At 36.0% G+C, this 27,951-nt stretch overlaps 1 protein-coding gene across 1 annotated transcript in view; it reads left to right on the top strand.

Annotated features, from left to right (window-relative positions):
• Positions 1–27,951, top strand: part of DNAH12 (dynein axonemal heavy chain 12) — a 203,106-nt gene that overhangs the window by 7,675 nt on the left and 167,480 nt on the right. The window contains exons 5-11 of the mRNA XM_058561687.1: positions 8,883–9,072; positions 11,612–11,684; positions 12,303–12,461; positions 12,683–12,878; positions 13,666–13,854; positions 14,630–14,786; positions 15,456–15,547. Coding sequence (XP_058417670.1) covers positions 8,883–9,072; positions 11,612–11,684; positions 12,303–12,461; positions 12,683–12,878; positions 13,666–13,854; positions 14,630–14,786; positions 15,456–15,547 — 1,056 coding nt within the window. The remainder of the gene's footprint in view (positions 1–8,882; positions 9,073–11,611; positions 11,685–12,302; positions 12,462–12,682; positions 12,879–13,665; positions 13,855–14,629; positions 14,787–15,455; positions 15,548–27,951) is intronic.

Raw genomic sequence — 27,951 nt, 5'->3', positions numbered from 1 at the left:
TAAAAAAAAAGGCATTGCATGGGTGACAACATGGGACTCTGACATGATTGGTGGAAAGATGACAACATGTAAAATTTCTTTAACAGCGAAGAATATGGAAACTTATGAAGCTGATTACTCAAAAGAGGAATTTATGCAGTGTGTTCTCAGATGAGGGTACAGGGTTTCCAAGTTCCTTGAAGTTCCCTTTGGGGATAGAGGGCTGAGGATACCTCCCTATGGATTAAGGATCTTTGGAAGAGCTTCATTTTAGCTATTCCAAGTTTTTTGTTTTTTTAAAAATACTCTTCTTCCTCTTCCCTCTGCCTCCCAACTTTTCTGGAGATTTTGGCTGTGAATTTGCCTCTTTACTAGGTGTAAGAATTGATACAAAACAACCCTAAAACATTTGTATATATTTAACGTGAGGCTGGGTGAATTGCAAGACATATTTGTGTGTATGTGTTTAGCATCCTCACTCTTCCTCCACAGTTCTTGCCTTCTAGTGTCTTGCAATCTAAAATAGGTAGCCAAGCGTGAAAACAGTCATTCACTCCTGAACCCACTGCTCTTGGCAATCTGGCTTCTAGGAAGCCTTACCCTGTTCCTATGGGTTTGGATATATGACTTCTTTTTTGTTCCCAGTATACCTGTTCACCACTTCATCAGTAATGTCACCAGTGACCACTAATTGTCAAATCCAAATGATATTTTTTCAATACTTCTCTCAATCGACCTCCAGTTGACATTTTAAAAACCTTTTCACTTTTAACTGGATCTGTTCCACATGCACATGGATCAGTGGAACAGAATAGATGACCCAGAAATAGACCCACACAAGTACAGCCAATTGATTTTTGACAAAGGTACAAAAATCAATTCAATGGAGGAAGGCTAGTGTTTTCAACAAATGAGGTAGAGCAGTTGGACATCCATAAAAAAACAGAACAAATCAACAACAACAAAAAACCCCCAAACTTCAGACTAAACCTCGCATGTTGTAAAAAAGTTAACTAAAAATTGATCATAGATTTAAATGTAAAATATAAAACTATTAAAAAGCTTTTAGAAGAAAACACAGGAGAAATGTAAAACTATAAAAATTTTAGTAGAAAACCAAGGGCGAGGCAAAGTGTTCTTAGACATGCCACCGAAGGCACAATCCTTAAAAGAAAGAAAACCCAATAAATTATATTTCATCAAAATTAAAAACTATTGCTCAGTGAAAGACCCTGTTAAAAGAATGAAAAGACAAGCTACACACTGGAAGAAAATATTCACAAATCACGTATCCAACAAAGGACTTGTATTTAGGATATATAAAGAACTCTCCTCGACAATAAACATTGTATTAGGTATTCTGTTTTATACTCAGTATAAAAACAAACAATCCAATTATAAAATGAGTAAAAGACATATAAAATGAATAGACATTTTACCAAAGAGGCTATATGGATGACAAATAAGCACATGAAAGATGTTCAACATCATTAGTCTTAAGGGAAATGCAAATTAAAACCACAATGACTTATCACCACATACCCATTAGAATGGCTAAAATAAAAAATAGTGACAATTCTAGCTGACTTTTGACGCTGCTATTTCCTTTTTATTCTGTTATATTTATTCTTCTGGTTCTCTAACTACTATTTCTCTGTCATCTTCATGGGTTTCTCTTCCCTGCCTAACTGTGGCCCACTGTTACCTTTCCTTGAATCTTCCTGGATGATTCTTTCCTTTTATGATTTCAACTACCTTCCATATATTGATGACTCTCAGAGATTTTTATGCATAAATATCTCAAATTCAACATGTGGAAAAAAATGAACTCATTAGCTTCCTCCATAAGACTCCTCTTCCTCCTTATTCTCTATTCTAGTTGTTGTTATCATTATCTGTCCAGTCACTCATGCTTAAAACATCTGAGTCTTCACTTCTCTTTCCCCCTCATCAACTACCCACCTGCCATACAGTTAGTCCCTAAGTGCTGTGAATATTTCTCCAATCAGTTCCCTTCTTGTCCTAGCCTTAGATCAGGCCTTCATCTCTTGCCTTGACTATAGTAGCCATCAGTGGCTTCCCATAACCTCTAGAATTAAAGCTCAATGTGGCATGCGATGTTTTCTGTAACATGACCCCTGCCTATTCTCCAGCCTCTCCTCTCACCATACTCTGTATCATACTTTATGCTTCACCAACATGGACTTGTTTATTAATCCTTGAGAAAATATGACATTTCTCACCTCGCTGCTTTTGCCTGGCATATCCCCTCACCATCCATGCTTCCTTTTACCTGGCTGTCTCTGATTCAGTTCATTCATCAACCCCAGGAAGCCTTACCCTATTCCTATGGGTTTGGATGTATGACTTCTTTTTTGCTCCCAGTATACCTGTTCATTTTTATTATTTTACTTAGCACATTGTATTAGGTATTCTGTTGATCTTTTTATGTATTAAAATGACCTATTTCCTAGTCTTGATGCTGGAATTGCTTTCTAATCATCTTTGTATCTTTAACAGCTATGGTGTTGAGTACCAGTAGTGGATACTCAATAAATGCTTCATGAGTGAATAAATATAAGCACTTATGTTCAGTAAAATATAATAGATGTTGTGATATAAGTATGAAGAGACTACAGTGAGGGCATAAAATAGGAAGTTTTCAAAAAAGACTTTGAAAGCACATGGTTTCACTCAGAAAAGATGGATGTCTTTGCTAAAGGAAGAATACATACTTCAATTCTAAGGGTCAAATATATATATGTATATATTTTTTTATTGAGATATAATTGACATATAACAAATATATTTTAGGAGATGAAAGAGTTAAAACACAAAAAGGTATAAATTAAGGATACATAATTAGAATAATGAATTTTAAACTTCCTGTCCCTATATAGTCATGTAATAATTTTGCTCATACTTTGTTTTTTATATAATATTTCAGAGCTTGACCCTGACCTGCTCTATAGAACTGCTATAGATTTGAGGGATTGAGAAAATATCTCCCCTGTCTGTAATTAATTCATTTATTCATGAGATACTTAATAAATGTTGATTTATTGATCCTGTGCTAGATGCTGAAGATTGATGAACAAGATGGACGTAGTTTTTGCCCTTATGGAGCTTAAACTCTAAAGGGGAAGACACATAGTAATCAAGTAAACAAATAACGAAAATAATTGTTGTAAGTACTATGAAGGAAATACAGGGTAATATGATAGAGAGTGACTGGTGAGGGAGTGAGGCCATATCTAGCAGGTGGTTGGAGAAGACATCCCTGAGGTAGTGACATTTTTGAGACTTGAATGGTAAGAAGGAGCCAGCCACAGGAAGATGTGGGGTTGAGACTTTCCCAACGAAAGGAATAGCTAAGTTTAAAGTCCCTGAAAGAGAAAACAATTTGTTGTGTTCCAGGAACTGAAAGAAGGCCAGCTTGACTAGAGCATACCGACTTAGCTAATGGGAGGGTATAAAGTGAATTGAAGACGGAGTCAGGGGCCAGGTCATGAGGGCCTTGTAGGCTATGGTAAGGAGTTTGGATTTTATTCACAGTGCAGTGGGAAGTCATTGGAGGAGTCTACTCATGGGAATATTATAGTTTGATTTATGTTTTAATGAGAAAAAGCCACTTGACAGTGATGTGGGAAAAACCACTTTGACACTTTGGATAATGGCTTGTGGCCAGGGCAAGAGTAAAAATCAGGAAGAACCAGTTAGTTGTAGAAGACAGCAATCTAGATGAGAGATGATTGTAGTTTAGACTAGAGTGATAGTAATAGACCTAGAAGAAATTGATAGATTTAGGATATATTTTGGTTGTAGAAATGATAGGACTTGCTGGCAGATTGGATGCAGAGGAACCAAGGATGACTCTAGGGTTTCGGCCTGATTTTACAGAGTAATTGGTGCTGTTTGTTGAGATAGCTAAGACTGAGGAAGGAACAGATTAAGAGCTGGGGAGATCAAGAGGTCTCATTTGGCTATGCTGGAGAGTTCAGGAAGAGCTCAGTTCTAAAGAAACATATTTAGGACCCATTGACATATATAGATGATATTTATAGTCATGGGACTAGATGAGATCACCTAGGGAGATAGGGAAGAGGAAGAGGGGGAAGGAGCTCTGGTTTGTTTCTAGACAGATGTCAGTTCATTGATACAGTGAGGAATTGGGGACCATCACAGGACTTTTAAGATCAAGCAGCACATTAATGGAGTAGACATAGAAAAAGACCCCCTGGAAGAATTTTGGAGTAAGCAACTAATTGAAAAGAAATTTTTAAGCAGAGACAAAAGTAAAAAATGTCCAACCAGGCTATTCATTGAAAAAATCTTTTTATTTTGAAATAATTTCAGACTTACAGAAAAAAGGTAAAAAGAGTACAAAGAATTATCCTATATGCTTTACCTGTTCCCATAATGTTAACATTCTTGCTTGAAACAATGGTTACTATGGTGGTTGCCAAATAGTAATTTTTTCATCATTCCTTGTACATTTTTTAGTTGGAATTTTGTAGTAAGGAAGAACTTCATCCTTTCTATGTATGTATGTATTTCTTTATTTGTGTCAGTATGGCTATGGAGTCTTATTTTAGCCATTGAGTTATAATGTGTTATTATTATTGTTTACTTTGATGTTTAATTGTCCCAGATTTGGCCAGTGGGAGCCTTTCAAGTTGACTGTTTTTTTTTTTTTTTTGTGAGGAAGATCAGCCTTGAGCTAACATCTGGCACCAATCCTCCTTTTTTGCCAAGGAAGGTTGGCCCTGGGCTAACATCTGTGCCCATCTTCCTCTACCTTATATGGGACGCTGCCACAGCATGGCTTAACAAGCAGTGTGTCAGTGCGTGCCTGGGATATGAACCGGTGAACCCCAGGCTGCCGCAGTGGAGCGCACACACTTATCCGCTATGCCACCAGGCCGGCCCTCAAGTTGACTCTTAAGTCCTTTTTTACTTATCCCGTCATTCTTTGAGCTCTTATGTTCTGACACAATAAGATGTCCCAGGCTAATCCTGTACTTTTCCTGTTCTAACCCTGAAATCAGTCATTTCTCCAAGGATTCTTGGCTCTTTTTAGTAGAGAATGGTATTTAAAAACCGTGATATGAGTGTTAGGTGTGTTCCTTGACACTGGATGTAATTGTTTCTTGGATCTCTCAGCAGAAAGAGCAAGGAAGTAATTTATCTATCTGTCATCCATCCATCCTTCTATCATCTAGCTATCTATCTTAAAAAACCATGAGTTTAGGGCCGGCCTGGTGGCACAAAAGCGGTTAAGTTCGTGTGCTCTGGTGCGGCGGCCCGGGTTCGCTGGTTCGGATCCCGGGCGCGCACCGACACACGGCTTGTCAAGCCATGCTGTGGCGGCGTCCCATATAAAGTGGAGGAAGATGGGCATGGATGTTAGCCCAGGGCCAATCTTCCTCAGCAAAAAAGAGGAGGATTGGCAGATGTTAGGTCAGGGCTGATCTTCCTCACAAAAAAACCCCCCAAAAAACAAAAAACAAAAACCCCATGAGTTTATACTAATGCCTCCTATTCCTGTTCAACATCACAGGGTTCATTCTAGTCTTTCCTCTCTGTTTTTGTAGCTCCCTTCTCTGACAGTGAGAAACTGGGCTTTTATGAACCACAATGTAATTACTTATTTTGTTAAATCCTAGAATACACATGAACAGTTGTAAAATTGCTAACTCATAAGATTGTGAAAAACTTACTCACTATTGTTCAATATTTTTCTATAATTTTTTGTACTTAGCTTGAAGGTATATAGTCAAAATACTGTGTTCAAAAGTATTTTGGTTAGTTCCACACCCCTTTCAGTGTGGCTGTGTTTATTAATTTGAAATTTAGTTAGGTTCATTTGTTTCTGTTTGTTTTTCATTTTGAGTTTCTTCCCCCACCCCATCCTTATTGATTTTCTTTGCTTATATTTTGAGCATGTGAAACAATAACATGGTTTAAAAGTCAGAACACTACCAAAGGTATACTCAGAGAAGTATCCCCCATGCCTTCTACCCTGTTGCCATCCCCCTATACTTTTTACCCATTCAAACCCACTTCCTTCATTTATTTATTTATTTTTGTCTGAGGAAGATTAGCCCTGAGCTAACATCTGTTGCCAATCGTCCTCTTTTTGCTGAGGAAGATTGGCCCTGGGCTAACATCCATGCCCATCTTCCTCTACTTTATATGGGATGCTGCCACAGCATGGCTTGACAAGTGGTGTGTTGGTCTGCGCCCAGAATCCGAACCTGCGAACCCAAGGCCGCCAAAGCGGAGGTGCGAACTTAACCACTATGCCCCCGGGTCGGCCCCAAACCCACTCCCTTTATATAACCAATTTCATTAATTTCTGGTTTATCCTTTCTGCGTTTAATTTTTCATAAAAGAACAGATATATTTTCTTATTTCCGTTTTATCTTACACAAAATGCACCATACTATAAATATTCTTTTGTGTTTTGTTTAACTTAACAATATATCCTAGAATCACTTCATATTAGTTCATAGAGATCTTCTTCATTCTTTTTTTCCAGCTTTATTGAGATATAATTGATGTATAGCATTATGTAAGTTTAAGGTATTGATTTGACTTCCTTATTCTTTTTTATCGCTGCACAGCACATCAATGTGTGGATGTATAATAATTTATTCAGGCACTCTCAAATGCTTCCAGTATTTTGCTGCAATGAATAACCTTGTGTACGTGTGTTTTCACACTGTTGGAGGTGTATTTTCAATTTCTAAAAGTGGGACTTCTAGGTCAATATGTAGTTTTCTTAGATATTGTGAAATTTCTCCCCAAAACGGTAGTGCCAATTTGCATTCCTACTCACAATTTATGAGAGTGCTTGCTTCCCCATAGTCTCACCACAGAATGTGGGGCTCATATTTTTTATTTTTTGTCAGTCTGATAGGTGACAAATGATATCTCAGGATAGTTTAAATTTGCTTTCTCTAATTATGAGTGAAATTAAACATCTTTTCATATGTTTAAGGGCCACTTTAATAATATTTTCATTGTGAAATGTTGATTCATATCTTCTGCCCATTTTTCTATTGGGTTTCTGGTCTTATTTTCCTCTAAGTTTTAAAAATTATAGTAAAATACACATAACAAAATTTACCATCTTAACCATTTTTTGTGTCTGAGTGTGTGAGGAAGACTAGCCCTGAGCTAACATCCGTTGCCAATCCTCCTCTTTTTGCTGAGGAAGATTGGCCCTGAGCTAACATCCGTGCCCATCTTCCTCTACTTTATGTGGGATGCCACTACAGCATGGCTTGACAAGCGGTGCGTTGGTCCACGCCTGGGATCCGAACCCACAAACCCTGGGCTGCTGAAGCACAGTGCACGAACTTAACTGCTATGCCACCAGGCCGGCCCCATCTTAACCATTTTTAGGTGTACAGTTTAGTGGTATTTTCAAATTGTTGTGCAACCAATCTCCAGAACTTTTTCATCTTGCAAAACTGAAACTCTGTACTCATTAAACACCACCTCCCCATTTCCCTCTCCCCCCAGTCCCTGGCAACTGACATTCTATTTTCTGTTTCTATGAATTTGACTACTCTAAATACCTCATATAAGTGGAATCATACAGTATCTGTTTCTTTGTCATTGGCTTATTTCGTTTAGCACAATGTCCTCAAAGTTCATCCATCCCCTAAATTTTTAAGCATTCTTTACAATTTGAGATATATGTTGCAACTATTATCTTCCAGATTGTCAGTTGTCTTTTGACCTTTTTATTATGACTTTTTTTTGCCATGCAAACATTATCTTTATGTAGTCGGAATTTGTCAATCATTTTTTTCCTTTTTGTATCTGGAATTTGAATCATAGAAAGTTTTTCCCTACCTCAATTTATAGGAAAATTTATCCATTTTTTTCTAGTCTTTGTATAGTTTTATTGTTTAATTTAAATTCCTGATCTATTTGGAATTTATTCTTGTGAATGGTAAAAGGTATGGACTAAATTTATCTTTTTCCAGATGGCTAATCAGTTGTCCCAGAATTATTTATTAAAACTTTCATCTTTACTCCAGTGATTTGAGATGCCACATTTATCATATGTTAAATTTTCCTATGTACTGAATCTATTTCTGGACTTTCTGTTTTTTTCCACTGGTCTGTGTATTCATCCATCTGTACTACACTGTGCTAATTAGAGAGACTTTATAGTTTTAGTGTCTCCTAGGGCTAGGCCTCTCTTGTAGATTTTGTTTCTCAGGGGTTTCTTGGCTGTTCTTGCATGTTTATTTTTCCACATGAACTTTAGGCTCAACTTGTCTGGTTCTATAAAAATGTGTGTAGATACTTTTATGGTTATTGCATTTTATTGGTATTGCATTAAATTAATTTTGAGACAAACTGAAATTTTCAGGATGTTAAAATGTCTTTACCAGATCAAGTATTGTCTTTCCATTTGTTCATGTCTGTTTTTGTCAGACTACTCATTGTTATGGGAGAATTTATGAAATTATATTATACTGCTATTGTACCAGAAGATAACCTCCAAGAGAGTAGGGGCTTTGTCTATTTTGTTTACTATTATCTCCTCAGTATTTGGAACAATGTCTGAATATTTGTAGAATTAATGAATATTTGTTGAATGAAAGAATAGTAAGTTAGACAAAGGATCTTTGTTTTGCCTTGAGAAAATGAAAAGTATACTAAGAACATTAATTTGGTGAGAACTCATCATAAATAAAGAAAAATATAAAATGGTTTCTTTGTAGATTGTACTTTTGGGTAAAATGTTTTTATTCTGAAAACATGTTATTTTTCAGAATATTTTTATTCTGAAAAAATGTTGTCTTGAGAAGACAGCTCAGGAGTTATGTTGAAATGCTACACCATTTGGAACGTTTAATTTTTTCGTATTATGTTGTCAGCTCAACTATATTTATTTGAAGAAATGTGTAGAAAGTAGTCCTATAGTACCTATTCAGCAGGAATGGCTGGATCATATGTTAATGCTGATACCTGAGTCCCTAAAGAAAGGCAAAAAAAGAGAAGAACTCCTTGAAAGTCTCATAGATGAGGTGTCAAGTGACTTTGAAAAAAGCATGAAGAGACATTTGGGTAAGTAGTATTTAACACATGCTAAGCTTCTTTTACCTTTGCTCCCACGACCCTCCCAATCAAAAGTAGAAATATGAATAATAAATAACAAACATTATATAGTTAACTACATGTATTTCTTAAATATTATTTTTATTTCAAGTTTTTAATTTGAGCCTATAATCTAGTCAAACTCTTTGTAATTTAAGGGCACTTTTTGTAATTTTTTATGTGCTTATTAGCTAATAGCTTTTTGATTTTTCACTTTATCTTTACCGTTGTAGCTATACTATTTACAAGATTATAATAAAATATTAATGTAGTTGGGGAGATTTATTAGGAGTTTAATCTTTTTTTAAAATTAATTTATTTTTTATTGAGGTAACACTGGTTTATAACATTATATAAATTTCAGGTGTACATCATTATCTTTCAATTTCTGTGTAGACTACACCGTGTTCACCACCTAAAGACTAATTACCATCCTCATCGTACACATGTGCCCTGTCACCCCTTGCACCTTCCTCCCACCCCTCTGGTAACCACCAATCTAATCGCTGTAGCTATGTGTTTGTTGTTCTTGTTTTTGTCTTCCACTTATGAGTGAAATTGTACGGTATTTGACGTCTGACTTATTTCACTTAGCATAATACCCTCAAGCTCCATCCATGTTGTCAAAAATGGCAAGATTTCATCTTTTTTTGTGTGTGTGTTTGGGGAAGATTAGCCCTGAGCTAACATATGTTGCTGATCCCCCTCTTTTTGCTGTTTTGATTACTATAGCTTTGTAGGACATTTTGAAATCAGGGAGTGTGATGCCTCCAGCTGTGTTCTTTTTTCTCAGGATTGCTTTGGCTATTTGTGGTCTTTTATTTTTCCATATAAATTTTAGGATTCTTTATTCTATTTCTGTGAAAAATGTCTTTGGGACTGTGATAGGGATTGCATTGAATCTGTAGATTGCTTTAGGAAGTATGGACATTTTAACTGTGTTAATTCTTCCAATCCATGAGCACAGAATATCTTTCCACTTGTTTGTCTTCTTCAATTTCTTATGGTTTTCAGTGTACAGGTCTTCCACCTCTTTGGTGTAATTTATTCCTAGGTGTTTTATTTTTTTTTCATTGCAATTGTAAATGGAATTGTATTCTTAATTTCTCTTTCTGCTATTTTGTTGTTAGTGTATAGAAACACAATGGATTTTTGTATGTCTATTTTGTACCCTGCAACTTTACTGTATTCGTTTATCATTTCTAATACTTTTTTGGTGGATTCTTTAGGGTTTTCTACATATAAAAACATGTCATCTGCAAATAGTGACAGTTTCACTTCTTCCAATTTGGATCCCTTTTATTTCTTTTTCTTGCCTGATTGCTCTGGCTAGGACTTCTACTACTATGTTAAATAAGAGTGGCAAAAGTGGGCATCCTTGTCTAGTTCCTGTTCTTAGAGAGATAGCTTTCCATTTTTCTCCATTGAGAATGATGTTAGCTGTGGGTTTGTCATATATGGCCTTTATTATGTTGACGTCCTTTTCTTCTATACCCATTTTATTCAGAGTTTTTATCATAAATTGATGCTGTATCTTGTCGAATGCTTTCGCTATGTCTGTTGAGATGTTCATGTGATTTTTATTCTTCATTTTGTAATGCATTGTATCATCTTGATGGATTTGTAAATGTTGAACCATCTTTGCATCCCTGAAATAAATCTCATTTGTTATGGTATATACTCTTTTTAATGTATTATTGTATTCAATTTGCTAGTATTTTGTTGAGGATTTTTGTGTCTATGTTCATCAGTGATAGTGGCCTGTAATTTTCCTTTTTTCTGTTATCCTTGTCTGGTTTTGATATCAGGGTAATGTTGGCCTCATACAATGAGTTAGGAAGCATCTCCTCCTCTTCAATTTTTTGGAAGAGTTTGAGAAGGATAAGTATTAAGTCTTCTTTGAATGTTTGGTAGAATTCACTAGGGAAGCTGTCTAGTCCTGGACTTTTGTTTTTTTTGGGGGAGGTTTTTGATTACTGTTTGGATCTCCTTACTAGTGATCGGTCTATTCAGATTCTCTATTTCTTCTTGATTCAGTTTTGGAAGGTTGTATGATTCTAAGAATTTATCCATTTCTTCTAGATTATCCAATTTCTTGGCATATAGCTTTTCATAGTATTCTCTTATAACCTTTGTATTTCTGTAGTGTCTGTTGTAATTTCCCCACTTTCATTTCTGATTTTATTTATTTGAGCCTTCTCTCTCTCTCTTTTTTTTTTGGTAAGTCTGGAATAAATTTTCTTTAGTGGCCACGTCAGTGACCGTTGAGTAGATAGAATTTGAAAAACTGAGAACTTATTGAAGCTTTACTGTATCTGAATTTACCTCCAAAGTAAGGCCAAAATAGTACTAAGAGCTTGATTTTGTTTTCAATAAAGAAATTTTTCTTATACTCATTTTAATACACAGTAAACTATACTATCCATTATCAAAAGTTAGAACCTTTGATTTCAGTAGGTCTTGCAAGGATTTTTCAAGAAGTATTAATTAATACATATATATGTTTTAGTGCAGAGTGTTCTTGTGAAACCTCCAGTTAAATGGCTTGAAGATGAAGGTGGCCCTTTACCCGAATCCCCTGTGTAAGTAAATTATTTTAAAAACAGTACTGCATCTAGGTTTTGGTAACAGATGGAAAATAAACTAATCTTACATTCACATCTACAGTTGTGATCTTACATTCACATCTACAGTTGTGAAGCTTAAAGTTATTTTGAACAAATCTAAAAAAATAGTACTAATGTTTTTGTCCCCAAAGGTATCCTCTACACTGTACTTGTCTAGTTGTTGCTTACACAGTTAGGGGAACCTTTATGGCTGTATAGCTCAACTTGGCCTTAGGTAAGCTTCAGTGTATGCCAGACAGATTTTTCCATCCCTTCTCCCCAATCCTAAGGACTAAGTTCATTTATCTCTACCCAGGGTAACTGAGCCAGAACACAGTGGAAGTTAGCAGGGCACTCATGCCTGGCCCATCAGCTTGCCTTACCCACAAATGATCTCTCTGAAGATCATTTTCAAGATCTTGATGTATTTTTATTACATGCATATCTCCTAAGGCTCCCATTGCTGGCCACATTTCCCTCTTCTCAATCCCCAGTCTTTTCACTTTAATACTAATTTCATGTTATAAATATTATTTCTTAGAATTTAGAGTGTATTGTTTGAATCTTGTTTAATATGGTATTTTGCTTTTTCAGAGGCCTGGATTATTCTAATCCTTGGCATTCTAGCTATCTGCAGACAAGAAATCAAATATTAGCTAATTTGCACATTGTTCATCCAACTATGAGAATGTTACTGGACCTTGGTTATAAGACATTTGCCAATACAGTTTTGCTGGACTTAACAGGAATTAGGTAAAATCCCATACTTATTAATTAACGTTTAAAATTTGAATATTTCCTGCTTGAGTCTTTATATTTTTGACTGTATAAGTTTTAAAACTGGTTGATAAATCTTCAGAACTTTTCTTTAGATTAAAAAATTTTTTTAATTTTTCTTTCTTGTTTCAACAATTGTGTATCAAGACAAATATCTATCAGTTGCTTTAGGTCATTTTTATTTTTCTCATAAATAGAGCTAAAGGCCCAATTGATTGTGAATCACTGAAAGATGACCTATCAATACAAGCTAGAAAGGCAGAAGAGAAGATAATGAACACATGGTATCCAAAGGTTATAAGTCTCTTTACCAAGAAGGAGGCACTAGAAGGCATTAAATCTGAAAAATTGGATGCATTTTATAACTGTGTCTCTACGCTTATGTCAAATCAGGTAAATACATTTTTTATATTTTAAATGATAATGTTATTAAAATTAGTTTAGTATTTTAAATAAAATTCTATTTAGACATAGTGCTAACTATTTTGAAATAAATTAAGAAAAACCTTCTTGCTATAATTTTATTTAAATAAAGTTAGCAGAAAAATGCTCCGTTTCTGAAGCAATCTAAAATGAGAGGAAAGTCTAGAAGTACGTGTTAATGTTATGAGGAATTATTGGGCTCATGCTTAAAAGCTATAAGCTAATTATCTATAGCTTTATTGGAATATATTAATAAAAGAACTATCCTAGTAAACATATTTTTGAACTTATGAAATTTCAAGTTGATTGACATTTTGTTCTCAGTAAAATCTTGGTTAGAAATGTTATTGATCATCTTTAAATGACAAACACAAAGAGAATATTAATTTTGTGCAATTATATTTATGGGCTCCTCAAATTTTACTGTTGTAGAAATACAATTCTAGAAAAATAGTTTTGAACAAAAACTTTCCCTTGTGGTAAAGATCTGCAAAGATTCTGTGAATGTTGCACTGTATCTTTAAAAGGATAATATATATATATATATTTAATATCTAGTATGTGACATTGTAATTAATATACATGATCTCCTTTCTAGCTTTATCCCCTTAAGACAACTATGATTATTTGAATGAGGATAATTTTCAGGACTAAATGGATTGATAGAATGACTTAATTATAGATGACAGTTCACAGATTTTAGTTAAAAGTGAAATTTGTATTTTCTAATGTAATAGTAATTTATGACGTCATGCAGCTAAAGGATCTCTTAAAGAGAACTGTAGAAGGATTTGTAAAACTCTTTGACCAAGAAGATCAACAAGGGCTGCCAATATTTAAGATGGAATTGACGTTTGATGATGATAAAATGGAATTTTATCCTACCTTTCAAGATTTGGAAGATGTTGTTTTGGGTTTGGTAGAGCGAATAGCTGAAGCTCTGCAGGTATTACTTTATCCTTATCCACTGGGCTTCTTTATATAGCTCTTTTTCAGAATTTTAAAATTGAGTTGGAGCTCTATAAAGTGTATATGTAAATAAAATGCTATAACTTTTTGTTTTATTTCCATCCTCCAAGTTATTTTAAAGATTTTATTTATTCATTTTTTTCCCCCCAAAGCCCCAGTAGATAGTATGTCACAGGTTCACATCCTTCTAGTTGCTGCACGTGGGACTCGGCCCCGCGTTGGACGGAGAAGCGGTGCCCTGGGGCTCGCCCGGGATCCGAACCCAGGCCACCAGCATCAGAGTGCGCGCACTTAACCGCCAAGCCACGGAGCCGGCCCCTCCAAGTTATTTTAAATTAAAAAATACTTTCTCTTTGAGAAAATCTCCTGGCTGGAGATGACATTTTTCTCATTAGAACTTTTATTGTAGTTATAAATTGATATTTTTATGCGTGTCTCATCTTCCCTGCTGAGTCGTGAGCTTCTTAAGGACAAGATCCAACTCATATTAGCTCTTTCTAGAGCGTTCTAGTATAATCACTTTGACATTATAGTTGCTCAATAAATATTTGTTGAATGATAGAAAAATAACCCAACTTAAGTTTTATATTAGACTACAAACTATACAATTTTAAATCATTATTTTTCATCAAGTTATCTTTCCTTGGCCCATTGAAATCTGAAAAAAATATTTAAAAATATAGTATAAGACCTACATATAGACCAATTGCACAGATAATTATTTCATAAATTGTCATTTTTATTTATGTTAGAATGTCCAAACAATACCCTCTTGGCTATCAGGAACTTCAACAACTGTAAATCTTGACACAGAACTTCCTGAACACGTGTTACAGTGGGCTCTTAATACGCTGAAGGTGGCAGTACATCAAAACTTAGAAGGTGCAAGAAAACATCATGAGACATACGGTATATATGACATATATAATATTATACCTTTTTTTACCATAAAAGAGTGTAATTTTATTTGTACTAGAATTTGGTCAGATAATTGATTGTCTGGGGGCTGTCATGAAAGAGCAGAGAGAGCCAGAAGTGAGCATAGGCATGATTTTTGGCAGAGTCAAGGATCAAACCCAAGAAACTTGAATTCTGTTGTCTGGTCCAAAGGGTGAATGTTAACTGGAGCAGGGTGATAAAGCCAAAAAGTAGAAAGAAGAGATGTTGGAATAAGGAGAAAGCCAAATTGAGGGTGAAAGCAAGGTAATTTCTAAGAATAATTTTGAAGAGCTTGCAGCTCAATTTTATAGTCTCCTCAAGTGTGTATGTGGTCAGGATAAATAAATAGTTATTTGACATTCTGTTAACCCAAACCTTTTATTAACTGGCTTATCTGTACCTCTAAGTTATTTTAAGATTATTATATACCCTATTATCTTTATTTTAAAATATCTGTGTTTAACCTGGTTTGCTTGTTGTCTGTTTTATTTTATGCTATCTATTCTTATTAACATATGTCAATACTTTATTAATAATATTTAATTGAATAGACTACTCCATTCCATGACCATATAAAAAAAGCACTTTATCTTTTTTAAAGGGTGTCATTGAGATTTAAATTAGATTATTAATTTTCAGTTGCAAAATATAGTTGGCTCCTTGATGGGACTGCAGATGAGCTGATAGAAACTTTTCAGGCAGAAGATCATACTTTTGATGAATACACAGAGGTAAGTGGTAATTCTGTTTTTCATTAATGCTTTTTGAATTGCTTTTTAAAATTAGGATCTTTTTATTCTATAAAATAAATGTTTCAATTAAAGTTAATAGAATTTCTTATGCAAAACATTATTTTAGTAAACTTATAGGTTCACCTCATAATTTCTTTAGTCATTTATTTACTCATTCATTGATTCAACAAAAATTTCTTTATCACATTCAGACACCTAGCAAGATTTTGGTGATGCAAAAATAAATAATACATATACATTGTTCTCAGGAGCTTATATTTGGCCTGGAAGCCAGACATAGAAATAACAACTATAATATATTGCGATAAGAACTGGAGTAGAGATATGGACAAATTGTGGTGGAAGCACAGAAGAGGGAATGATTGCTTTTGCTTTGGGAAACTGGTGAAGGTTTCTAGAAGAAGTGCAAAGTGAGCTAGGCTTTGAAGTAGGTGTTTCAAGGTGGAGAAGAGAGGGAATGTAACATGAACAAAAGCCAAAAGTGTTTAGAGGTGTTTGGAGAACTTTAAATAAACCAAAATAGTGAAGAATAGGTAACAAGAATATAGTACATGGCAGATTTAGACTATGAAGTTGGATATATAAATTGGAACCACATGGGAAAATCTTCCGGTGTCTCTGCTCAAGAGTTTGTATGTTGTTTGGAAGGTTTCTAGCCATGGAAGTAATATACTTGGATCTAAATTTTAGAAAGATAATTCTGGCAGCAGTGGGGAAAAAGCAATTGAGTGAGAAAAGCTTCCTACCCTGTGAAGGGACCTTGTTCTATTGGTTAAAACTAGACTTCTGTTTCTCTATCTTCTCCCTTTCTATTGACTGTTCAGATTTTATTTTTAATGTACAATTTAGAAATTTTAATTTTTTCCAACCATTTATGATGAAAATTTTAAACATACGAAGAAATTGAAGACATTTTATGAAGAGTACCACCTAGATTCTAATATGTTACTAAATTTGCTTAATCATATATTTATTCATCAATCCATCCCTTTTTCCATCCTTGATTAATTTCAAGAATGATTAACTTTTTAAAAATCAACTTTATTGAGGCTTAGTTTACATACAATAAAATGCACCCATGGTAATTATACAGTTAGATGAGTTGTGACAAATTTATGCACTCATGGGACCATCACCAGAGTCAAGATACAGAACATTTTGACCACCTCAAAAGGTTTCTTGTATCCCATCCCAGTCAGTTCTCCCCAAACCTGACCTCAAGCAACTGCTGACATGCTTTATGTTACTATAGATTTTTTTTTTATTGAGGTAACATTGGTTTGTAACATTATATAAATTTCAGGTGTACATATCATTATGTTTCTACTTCTGTATAGACTACATCGTGTTCACCACCAAAAGTCTAATTGCTATCCATCACCATACAAATGTGCCTCTTTACCCCTTTTGCCCTCATCCACCCTCCTTCCCCCATGGTAACCACCAATCTATTCTCTGTATCTATGTGTTTGTTTGTTGTTGTTGTTGTTTTTATCTTCCATTTATGAATGAAAACATATGGCATTTGGCTTTCTTTGTCTGACTTATTTTGTTTAGCATAATACCCTCAAGTTCTATCCGTGTGTCCCAAATAGCAATATTTTATCTTTTTTTTATGGCTCATTAGTATTCCATTGTATGTATGTACCACATCTTTTTTATCCATTCACCTGTTGATGGGCACTTAGGTTGTTTCCCTGTCTTGGCTATTGTGAATAATGCTGCAATGAACATAGGGGTGCATATATCTTTTTCAATTAGTGTTTTTGTGTTCTTTGGATAAATACCCAGAAATGGAATAGCTGGATTGTGTGGTAGTTCTATTCTTAATTTTCTGAGGAATCTCCATACTGTTTTCCATAGCGGCTGCACCAGTTTACATTCCCACCAGCAGTGTGTGAGAGTTCCCTTTTCTCCACATCCTCTCCAACACTTGTTATTTCTTGTCTTGTTAATTATAGCCATTCTGACAGATGTGAGGTGATATCTCATTGTAGTTTTGATTTGCATTTCCCTGATAATTAGTGATGTTGAATATCCTTTCATGTACCTGTTGGCCATCTGCATATCTTCTTTGGAAAAATGTCTGTTCATATCCTCTGCCCATTTTTTAATTGGGTTGTTTTTTTGTTATTGAGTTGTATGAGTGCTTTATATATTTTGGATATTAACCCTTTGTTGGATATATGATTTGCAAATATCTTCTCCCAGTTGGCAAGTTGTGCTTTTTGTTTTGTTGATGGTTTCCTTTGCTGTGCAGAAGATTTTTAGTTTGATATAGTCCCATTTGTTTGTTTTTTCTTTTGTTTACGTTGCCTGGTGAGATATGGTATTCAAAAAGACACTGCTAAGACCGATGTCAAAGAGCATACTGCTTTTTATTTTCTTTTATGGTTTCAAGTATTACATTCAAGTCTTTAATCCATTTTGAGTTAATTTTTGTGTATGGTGTAAGATAGTGGTCTACTTTCATTCTTTTGCATGAGGCTGTCCAGTTTTCCCAGCACCATTTATTGAAGAGACTTTTGTGTCTCCATTGTGTGTTCTTGACTCCTTTGTCGAAAATTAGCTGTCCATAGATGCATGGGTTTATTTCTGGACTCTTAATTCTGTTCCATTGACCTGTGTGTTTGTGCCAGTCTCATGGTGTTTTGATTACTGTAGCTTTGTAGTATACTTTGAAATCAGGGAATGTGATGCCTCTAGCTTTGTTCTTTTTTCTCAGGATTGCTTTGGCTATTTGGGGTCTTTTGTTTTTCCATATTAATTTTAGAATTCTTTGTTTTATTTTCATGAAAAATGTCATTGGAACTTTAATAGGGATTGCATTGAATCTGTAGATTGCTTTAGGTAGTATGAACGTTTTAACTATGTTAATTCTTCCAATCCATGAGCACAGAATATCTTTCCATTTGTTTGTCTTCTTCAATTTGTTATAGTTTCAGTGTACAGGTCTTTCACCTCTTTGGTGTAATTTATTCCTAGGTATCTTTTTTTTGTTGTTGTGATTGTAAATGGGATTGTATTCTTAATTTCTCTTTCTGCTGTTTTGTTGTTAGTGTATAGAAACACAATGGACTTTTGTATGTTGATTTTGTACTCTGCAGCTTTACTGTGTTCATTTATTATTTCTAATACATTTTTGATGGATTCTTTAGGGTTTTCTATATTTAAAATCATGTCATCTGCAAATAGTGATAGTTTTACTTCTTCCTCTCCAATTTGGATCCCTTTTATTTGCTTTTCTTGCCTGATTGCTTTGGGTAGGACTTCCAGTACAATATTAAATAAGAATGGTGAAAGTGGGCATCCTTGTCTGCTTCCTTTTCTTAAAGGGATAGCTTTCAATTTTTCACTGTTGAGTATTATGTTAGCTGTGGGCTTGTCATATATGGCCTCAATTATGTTGAGGTACTTTTCTTCTATACCCATTTTATTCAGAGTTTTTATCACGAATAGATGCTGTAGCTTGTCGAAAGCTTTCTCTGTGTCTATTGAGATGATCATGTGATTTTTATTCTTCATTTTGTTAGTATCGCATTGGCTGATTTGTGGATATTGAACCATTCTTGAATCCCTGGGATTAAATCCCACTTTATCGTGGTATATGATCCTTTTAATGTATTGTCATATTTGATTTACTAATATTTTGTAGAGGATTTTTGTGTCTATATACATCAGTGATATTGACTTGTAATTTTCCTTTTAGTGTTATCCTTGTCTGGTTTTGGTATCAGGGTAATGGTTGCTTCATAGATTGAGGCAGGAAGCATCCCCTCCTGTTCAATTTTTTGGAAGAGTTTTTGGAGGATAGGTATTAAATCTTTGAATGTTTGGTAGAATTCACCTATAAACCCATCTAGTCCTGGACTCTTATTTTTTGAGTTTTTAAATTAGTGATTCAATTTCATTCCTTGTAATCAGTCTATTCAGATATTCTATTTTTTCCTGATTCCATCACAAAAGGTTGTGTGTTTCTAGGAATTTATCCATTTCTTCTAGGTTTTCCAACTTGTTAGTATATAATGGTTCATAGTAGTCTCTTATGATCCTTTGTATTTCTATGGTGTCAGCTGTAACTTCTCCTCTTTCATTTCTTTTCTTTTCTTTTTGTTTTTGTGAGGAAGATCAGCCCTGAGCTAACATCCATGCTAATCCTCCTCTTTTTGCTGAGGAAGACCGGCTCTGAGCTAACATCTATTGCCAATCCTCCTCCTTTTTTTTTTCCCCAAAGCCCCAGTAGATAGTTGTATGTCACAGTTGCATATCCTTCTAGTTGCTGTATGTGGGACGTGGCCTTAGCATGGCTGGACAAGCAGTGCATCGGTGCCGCGCCCGGGATCCGAACCCGGGCTCCCAGTAGCGGAGCGTGTGCACTTAACCGCTAAGCCATGGGGCCGGCCCTCCTCTTTCATTTCTGATTTTATTTATTTGGGCCCTCTCTTTTTTTGTTGATGAGTCTGGCTAAAGATTTATCAATTTTGTTTATCTTTTCAGAGAACCAGGTTTTAGTTTCATTGATCTTTTCTGTTGTCTTCTTAGTCCCTATTTCATTTATTTCCTCTCTGATTTTTATTATTTCCTTCCTTATACTGATTTTGGTCTTTGTTCTTCTTTTTCTAGTTCATTTAGAGGTAATGTTAGATTGTTTATTTGAGATTTTTTTTTTTTGAGGTAGACTTGTATTGCTATAAACTTCCCTCTTAGTACCACTTTTGCTGTATCCCATAGATTTTGGTATGTTGTATTTTCATTTGTCTTCAGGTATTTTTTGATTTCTTCATTGACCCAGTAGTTGTTCAGTTGCGTTTTGTTTAATCTCCACATACTTGTGGCTTTTCCAGTTTTCTTCTTGTAGTTGATTTCTAGTTTCATACTGTTGTGGTATTGTTTCGATCTTCTTAAATTAATTGAGACTTGTTTTGTGGCCTAATATGTGATTTATCCTGGAGAATGTTCCATGTGCACTTGCAAAGAATGTGTATTCTGCAGTTTTTGGGTGAAATTTTCTGTATATATCTCTTAACCCCATCTGGTCTAATATGTTACTTAAGGCCAATATTTCCTTATTGGTCTTCTTTTTGGATGATCTTTCCATTGATGTAAGTGGAGTGTTAAAGTCCCCTACTATTATTGAGTTGCTGTCAATTTCTCCCTTTATGTCTGTTAATAATTGCTTTACATATTTAGGTGCTCCTATGTTGGGTGCATAGATATTTACAAGTGTTACGTCCTTTTGTTGGGTTGTTCCTTTTATCATTATGTAATCCTCTTCTTTGTCTCTTGTTACAGTTTTTTTAAAAGACTATTTTGTCTGATACAGGTACTGCTACCCCAGCTTTGTTTTGTTTTCATTTGCATGGCTTATCTTTTTCCATCCCTTTACTTTCTGAGTGTCTTTAGGTCTAAAGTGTGTCTCTTATATGCAGCATATATGTGGGTCTTGTTTTTTTAATCCATTCAGCCACCCCTCTGTCTTTTTGATTGGAGCATTTAGTCCATTTACATTTAAAATAGAAATAGGTAAGTATGTACTTATTGCCATTTTGTTACTTTTTTTCTGGATGTTTTTGTAGTTTTTCTCTGTTCCTTTCTTCTTCTCTTGCTCTCTTCTCTTGTAATTTGATGGCTTTCTTTAGTGTTATGTTTGGGTTCCTTTCTCTTTATTTTTTTGTGTATTTATTATATGGTTTTGGTTTGTGATTACCATGAGGTTCATATATAATAACCTATGTATATAGCAATCTATGTTAAGTTGATGGTCTCTTAAATTTGACCTCTTACTAAAAGTCTTACACTTTTACTCCCCACCCCACATTTTTTGTGTGTGTGAGGAAGATTAGCCCTCAGCTAACATCTGTTGCCAACCCCCTCCTTTTGTTGAGGAAGATTGGCCCTGGGCTAACGTCTGTGCCCATCTTCCTCTACTTTATATGTGGGATGCCTGCCATAGCATGGCTTGATAAGTAGTGTTTAGGTCTGTGCCTGGGATCCAAACCTGTGAAACCCTGGGCCGCCAAATTGGAGCGTGCAAACTCAACCACTATGCCACTGGGTTGCCCTGCCCCCAACGTTTTGTTTTGGTATCGTATTTTACTTCTTTTATTTCTGTGTATCCCTTAACCTCTCATTATGGAAATAGATAATTTTAATATTTTTGTCTTTTGACCTTCATACTAGCTTTATGTGTTGATCCACTATTGACTGTATATTTTCCTTTACCAGTGATGTTTTTTCTTAGATAATTTTCTTATTCCTATGTGTGGTCTTTTATTTTCCACTTTGATAAGTCCCTTTCACATTTCCTGTAAGGCCGGTTTAGTGGTGATGAACTCCTTTAGTTTTTGTTTGTCTGGAAATCTCTTTATCTCTCCTTCCATTCTGAATGATAACCTTGCTGGATTGTGTATTCTTCATTGTAGGTTTTTTACTTTCAGCACTTTGAATATATTATGCCACTCCCTTCCAGCCTGTAAAGTTTTTGCTCAGAAGTCAGCTGATAGCCTTATGGGCTTTCATTTGTATGTAACTTGTTTTCTCTTACAGGTTTTACGATTCTTTCTTTAATTCTTGATATTTTAGTTGTAATGTGTCTTGGTGTGGGCCTCTTTGGATTCATCGTTTGGTGCTCTCTGCACTTCCTGTACCTGAATGTCCATTTCCTTCCTCAGGTTAGAGAAGTTTTCAGCTATTATTTCTTTAAATAGGTTCTCTGCCCCTTTGTCTCTCTCTTCTCTTTCTGGGACACCTATAATATGGATGCTAGTATGTTTAGTGTTGTCCCAGAGGTCCCTTAGACTGTCCTTGTTCTTTTTAATTCTTTTTTCTTTTTTCTGTTCAATTTGGGTGATTTCCTCTACTCTTTCATCCAGATTGTTGATTCATTCTTCTGTGTCATCTACTCTGCTGTTGATTCCCTCTAGTGAATTTTTCATTTCCATTATTGTATTCTTTAGTTCTGATTGGTTCTTTTTGTATTTTCCAATTCTTTATTGAAGTTCTCACTGTGTTCTATTCTTCTCCCAATATCAGGGATGGTTCCTTATGACTATTAGTTTGTGTACTTTATCGGTTAGATTGTTTATCTCTGTTTCATTTAGTTCTTTTTCTGAGGATCTGTCCTGTTCTTTTATTTAGAACATAATCCTTTGCCTCCTCAATTTGCCTACTTCTCTGTACATGTGTTTACATATTAGGTAGATTAGCCACATCTGCTGATCTTGGAAATGTGGCCTTATGTAAGAGACGCCTTATGGAGCCCAGCAGTGTCCTCCTCTCTTGTCACCCATGCCAAGTGTTCATGGTGTGCCCCCTGTGTGGGCTATGTTTGCCCTTCTGTTGTGATGGGATTGCTATTGCTGCAGGCACATGGGTTGGCTAGGTGGGCCGCCAGACCAGCTGGTTGTAAAACTCAGCCACATGTGGCTGCTACTGTCACTTTATTGGTTGGTGCAAGCCCCAGCACGGCTGACTGTGAGGTCTAATAGCATGTAACTGCTGCTGTTTTGCTGTTAAGTGAGTCAGGCCCCCACTGTGGTTGGTTGCTAGGTTCAGGGGCTCACAATTGCTGCAGCACTCCAGTGTGGCTTCCTGAAACATGCAACTGTTGTTGCCCCTCCCAGGAGCACAGAAGGGTGAAGCCAGCCCCAGGCGTGGCAGCACATAATCGTTTCAGGCATTGGAAGGCAGGGAAGATCCCTGTGTGGCTGTTTGTGATGGCCAGCAGCACAAGTCTGCTGTGGGCCTGCATGCCCTGCCAATGCAGACCCCTACACATGCCTCACTGATGGGGACCCACACTCCCCACCGCAGAGGTCCCACACACCCCACCTATGCCAACCTAGAAGTTCACCACAGGCTTGCTGGTGAATGGAGCCAGTCCTTGGGGCAGACTGCTTGCTGCTTGGCTGTGCTTGATTGCCTAAGCAGCTCTGCTGGGCGGGACAGACCCATGTGCTAACAGGCTAGAGGAAGGAATCCAGTGGCGGCTGCCCTTGTCTGTGTCAGCCTGACTGAACCAGCTCACGATAATGGCTGCCGCCAGTGTCTCTGTCCCTGGGGCGGGGGATGGGCCCCAAAATGGGCCGCCTCCTGCCTTTCTGAGATGTCCTCTGACCTTAGTAAGTGAGTCTCTTTTACCAATGGATTATGCACTTTTTTTTCTGGTGTTTTTGTTTGGTTTCTGGATTGGGTGAATCTGTGCATGGGCCCTTTAAGAGAAGGTTTTTCTTTTTCTGAAGTTCTGTAGTTTTTCTGGACATCTTCCGCATTGGTTTTCAAAGCCAGCAAAGCCAGGTATTATGGGATCTCATCTTGGTTCTGCTGAATCTAAGGGCTGGGATGCTTATTGTGGCATAGGTCCCCCACGGAGATTCCCACCCCTCCAGGAAAAGCTCAGTATCTTTGAGATCACTCCCGACTGTGAAGCGACACAGCTAGGATGTGTTTTTTCCCTCAGTGGAGCTGTATTTCTGCCTCTTTTGCCCGTCAGTGTTGTCCCTTGTTGTGGGGGTTCTTTTTATCCAGTTTCCAGATCTTTCAGAGGAAATTGTTCCACAGGTAGTTGTAGATTTGTTGTGTCTGTGGGAGGATGTGAGTACAGAATTCTCTTATGTCACCATCTTCCAAACTCTCTCCTAGGCAGTTTCAGGAGCTTGACCAGATTTTCACAGTAAATATCAGAAAAATCCCCTGAGCTTCTGGCAAGGGGAAAGGAACCAGCTTTTGGCTTCATTAATTTTCTATATTATTTTTCAATATTCTATTTCTTTAATTTCTACTCTAATCTGTATTATTTCCTTCATTCTGCTTCAGTTTTAATTTGTTCTTCTTTTTTTTCCATTTTCTTAGGGTGGAAGTTTAGGTTATTTATTTGAGATCTTTCTTCCTAGTATAGGCATTTATAGCTATACCTTTCCCTCTAAGCACTACTTTAGCTACATCTCATAATTTTCATATGTTATGACTTCATTTTCATTTATCTCAAAGTATTTCCTGATTTCTCTTTTGCTTTCTTCTTGACCTATTGGTTGTTTAGGTCTGTGTTGTTTAATTTCTACAGATTTGTGAATTTCCCAAAGTTTTTCTGTTACTGATTTCTAATTTCATTTCATTGTGATCAGAGAACATACTTTGTATTATTTCTAGTCTTTTAAACTTATTGGGATTCGTTCTATGCTCTAGCATATGGTCTATCTTGGAGAGTGTTTTACATGCACTTGAGAAGAATGTTGAATATTCTCTATATATCTGTTCAGTCTAGTTGGTTTATGGTGTCATTCAAGTCTTCTATTTCCTTGTTGGTCTTCTGCCTAGTTGTTCTATCCATTATTGAAACTGGAGTATTGAAGTCTCCAGCTATTGTTGAATTATTTATTTTTTGCCTTCATTTCTGTCATTTATTGTTTCAGGTATTTTAGTACTCTGGTGTTAGGTGCATATATGTATATAAATGTTATATCTTCCAGATGAATTGACTTTTTATTATTGTAAAATGTCCCTCTATATCTCTAGTAACATTTTAAAAGTCTATTTTTAAAAAGTCTATTTTGTTTGATAATGGTATAGCCACACCAGCTTTCTTGTGGTTGGTTTTCCTTGATATTTTTCCCCTTCCTTTTATTTCCATCTATTTGTATCTTTGAATCTAAAGTGTGTCTCCTATAGATAGCATACAGGTGGATCTTGGTTTGTTTGTTTTTTAAAAAATCTTTTCTGATAATCTCTGTCTTTTGATAAGTGTCATCTATTCACATTTAACGTTATTAATATAGTTAAATTCATGTATGCCATTTTACTTTTTGTTTTCTATATGCCTCTTCTCTTCTTTATTCTTCTATTTCTTCTTTATTGCTTTCTTTAATGTTAAGTGAATATTTTCTAATGAAGAATTTAAATTCTATTAATGATATTTTTTCAATTTTTAAAAAGTTTTTTTTAGTGTTTATTCTAGGGCTTATCATAGACATTTAAATTAAACAGTTTCAGATTTTTTGCTGGCTTAATTCCAGTGAGATATAGAAACATTATTCCTATATAGCTCTATATCCTTTTCCTCCTTTTTGTGGTATTATTGTTATACATATTACATATATTAATATTACAAATCTGAAAAGACATTGTTATAATTATTATTATACCATCTTAGCCCAGTACAGCTTTGCTTCCACCCTTCACTGAAGGGCCTGTGTTCAGTGTCACTTGCCCTGGGGTACAGCAAAAAAACAGTGGTTTAAAAGGCACCTGGACTATATGTGAAGGAGATCCATTTACTAACCCTACAGTGTTTGCCAAACAGTCAGGGAACTGCTAGAACTCTCTCTGGGGTTGGAGGCACTGGTGAGTGCCATTTTTGTGTTCTCCTTGCACCTTGATTGTGCAAGCAGGAGCATGGTCCAGGCATTCTAGCTAGCTTGCCAAGGCTGCCCTAGTGCACCCTGGGCCCCTGGTCCATACCAGCTCCATCCATCCCCCCAAGGTAGCCCTGGTGTGGCACACCCTGGGTGCCCCCCCCAACTGTGCCTGCTGTAGCTCCTGCTGTCTCACCACGGTGGCCCCAGTGTCGCATGCCTTGGGACCCTCTGAACTGCACTTGCTCCAGCTTCAGCTGCCCCACCACAGCAGCCCCAGTACAGTGTGTGCTGGGACCCCCTGATGTGGACCTGCTCCAGCTGTCCTGCAAGGTCAGCCCTGGCATGGAGTGTCCCAGGACCCACCTAGCTTGTACCCACTCCAGCTCCAGCCAGCCTTCCAAAGCTTCCCAGCACACACATTCTACACAGAGGATGCTCCTACAAGGCCACTTGGCCACTCCCTCAAGACCAGGAGAGGTAGATGTTTTGCCTAATTCATAGAAACAAACACAGAAAGTCAAAAAAAGTATGAAGAGATAGAGGAATACATTCCAGTGAAAGAATAAGATAAAACCCCAGAAAAAAACAGTAATGAAATGGAGATAAGTAATTTACTTCATAAAGAGTTCAAAGTAATGGTTGTAAAGATGCTTACCAAACTCAGGAGAAGATTGGAAGAACACAGTGAGAACTTCAACGAAGTATTAGAAAATATAAGAAAGAACCAATCATAGCTGAAGAATACAATAGCTGAAATGAAAAATACACTAGAGGAAATCAACAGCAGATTAAATGATACAAAGAACACATCAGTGACCTGAAAGACAGAATAGTGGAAATCACCCAACCAGAACAGCAGAAAGAAGCAAGAATTTAAAACAATAAGGATTTAAAACAAAGGGACCTCTGAGAGAACGTCAAGCATACTAACGTTTGCATTATAGGTGTCCCAGAAGGAGGAGAGAAAGGGGGGCAGAAAACTTGTTCAAAGAACTAATGGCTGAAAACTTCCCTAACCTGAAGAAGGAAACAGGCATCCAGGTCCAGGAAGCACAGAGAGTCCCAAGCAAGATGAACACAAAGAGATTCACACCAAAACATTATATTTAAATTGGTGAAAGTAAAGATAAAGAGAGAATTTTAAAGGCTGGAAGAGAAAAACAACTAGTCACATATAAAGGAACCTCCATAAGGCTATAGGCTGGTTTTTCAACAGAAACTTTGCAGGCCAGAAGGGAGTGGCAGGATATAGTTGAAGTGCCAAAAGGAAAAAAGTACAACCAAGAATAGTCTACCCAGCAAGCCTATCATTCAGAATTGGAAGAGTGTTAAGAGTTTTCCAGACAAGCAAAACGTAAAGGAGTTCATCACCACTAAACTGGCCTTACAAGAAATGTTAAAAGGTCTTCTTTAAGTGAAAAAGCAAAGGCCATAACTAGAAATAAGACAATATATGAAAGAAAAAAATCTCATTGTTAAATATATAGTAAAGGCAGTGGATCAGCCACTTAAAAAAAGCTAATATGAAGGTTAAAGGACTAAAGCAGTAAAATCAGCTATAACTACAATAAGTAGTTAAGGCATACACAAAAATAAAAAATTGTAAAGTATGATGCAAAAAAATAAAACGTGGAGGGGGGTAGTAAAATTGTAGTGCTTTTAGAATGTGTTCAAACTTAAGCAACTATCAGCTTAAAATAGACCTATATATATAGGTCAGTATATATGAATCTCATGGTAACCACAAACCAAAAACTTATAATAGATACTCAAAAACTAAAGGGAAAAGAACCCAAACATAACACTAAAGAAAACCATCAAACCACAAGGGAAGAGAGCAAGAGAAGAAGAAAGGAAGAGAGAAAAGCTACAAGAACAATTGGAAAACAATTAACAAGATGGCAATAAATACATTCCTATCAATAATTTCTTTAAATATAAATGGACTAAATGCTCAAATCAAAAGACAGAGGGTGGCTGAATGGATAAAAAACAAGACCAATCTACATGCTGCCTATGAGACTCACTTCA

This window comes from Diceros bicornis, chromosome 2 (genome assembly GCF_020826845.1).
Source record: "Diceros bicornis minor isolate mBicDic1 chromosome 2, mDicBic1.mat.cur, whole genome shotgun sequence".
Lineage (NCBI taxonomy): Eukaryota > Metazoa > Chordata > Mammalia > Perissodactyla > Rhinocerotidae > Diceros > Diceros bicornis.
The sequence above is the reverse complement of the archived record's forward strand: the minus strand, read 5'-3'. Positions and strand labels throughout refer to the sequence as shown.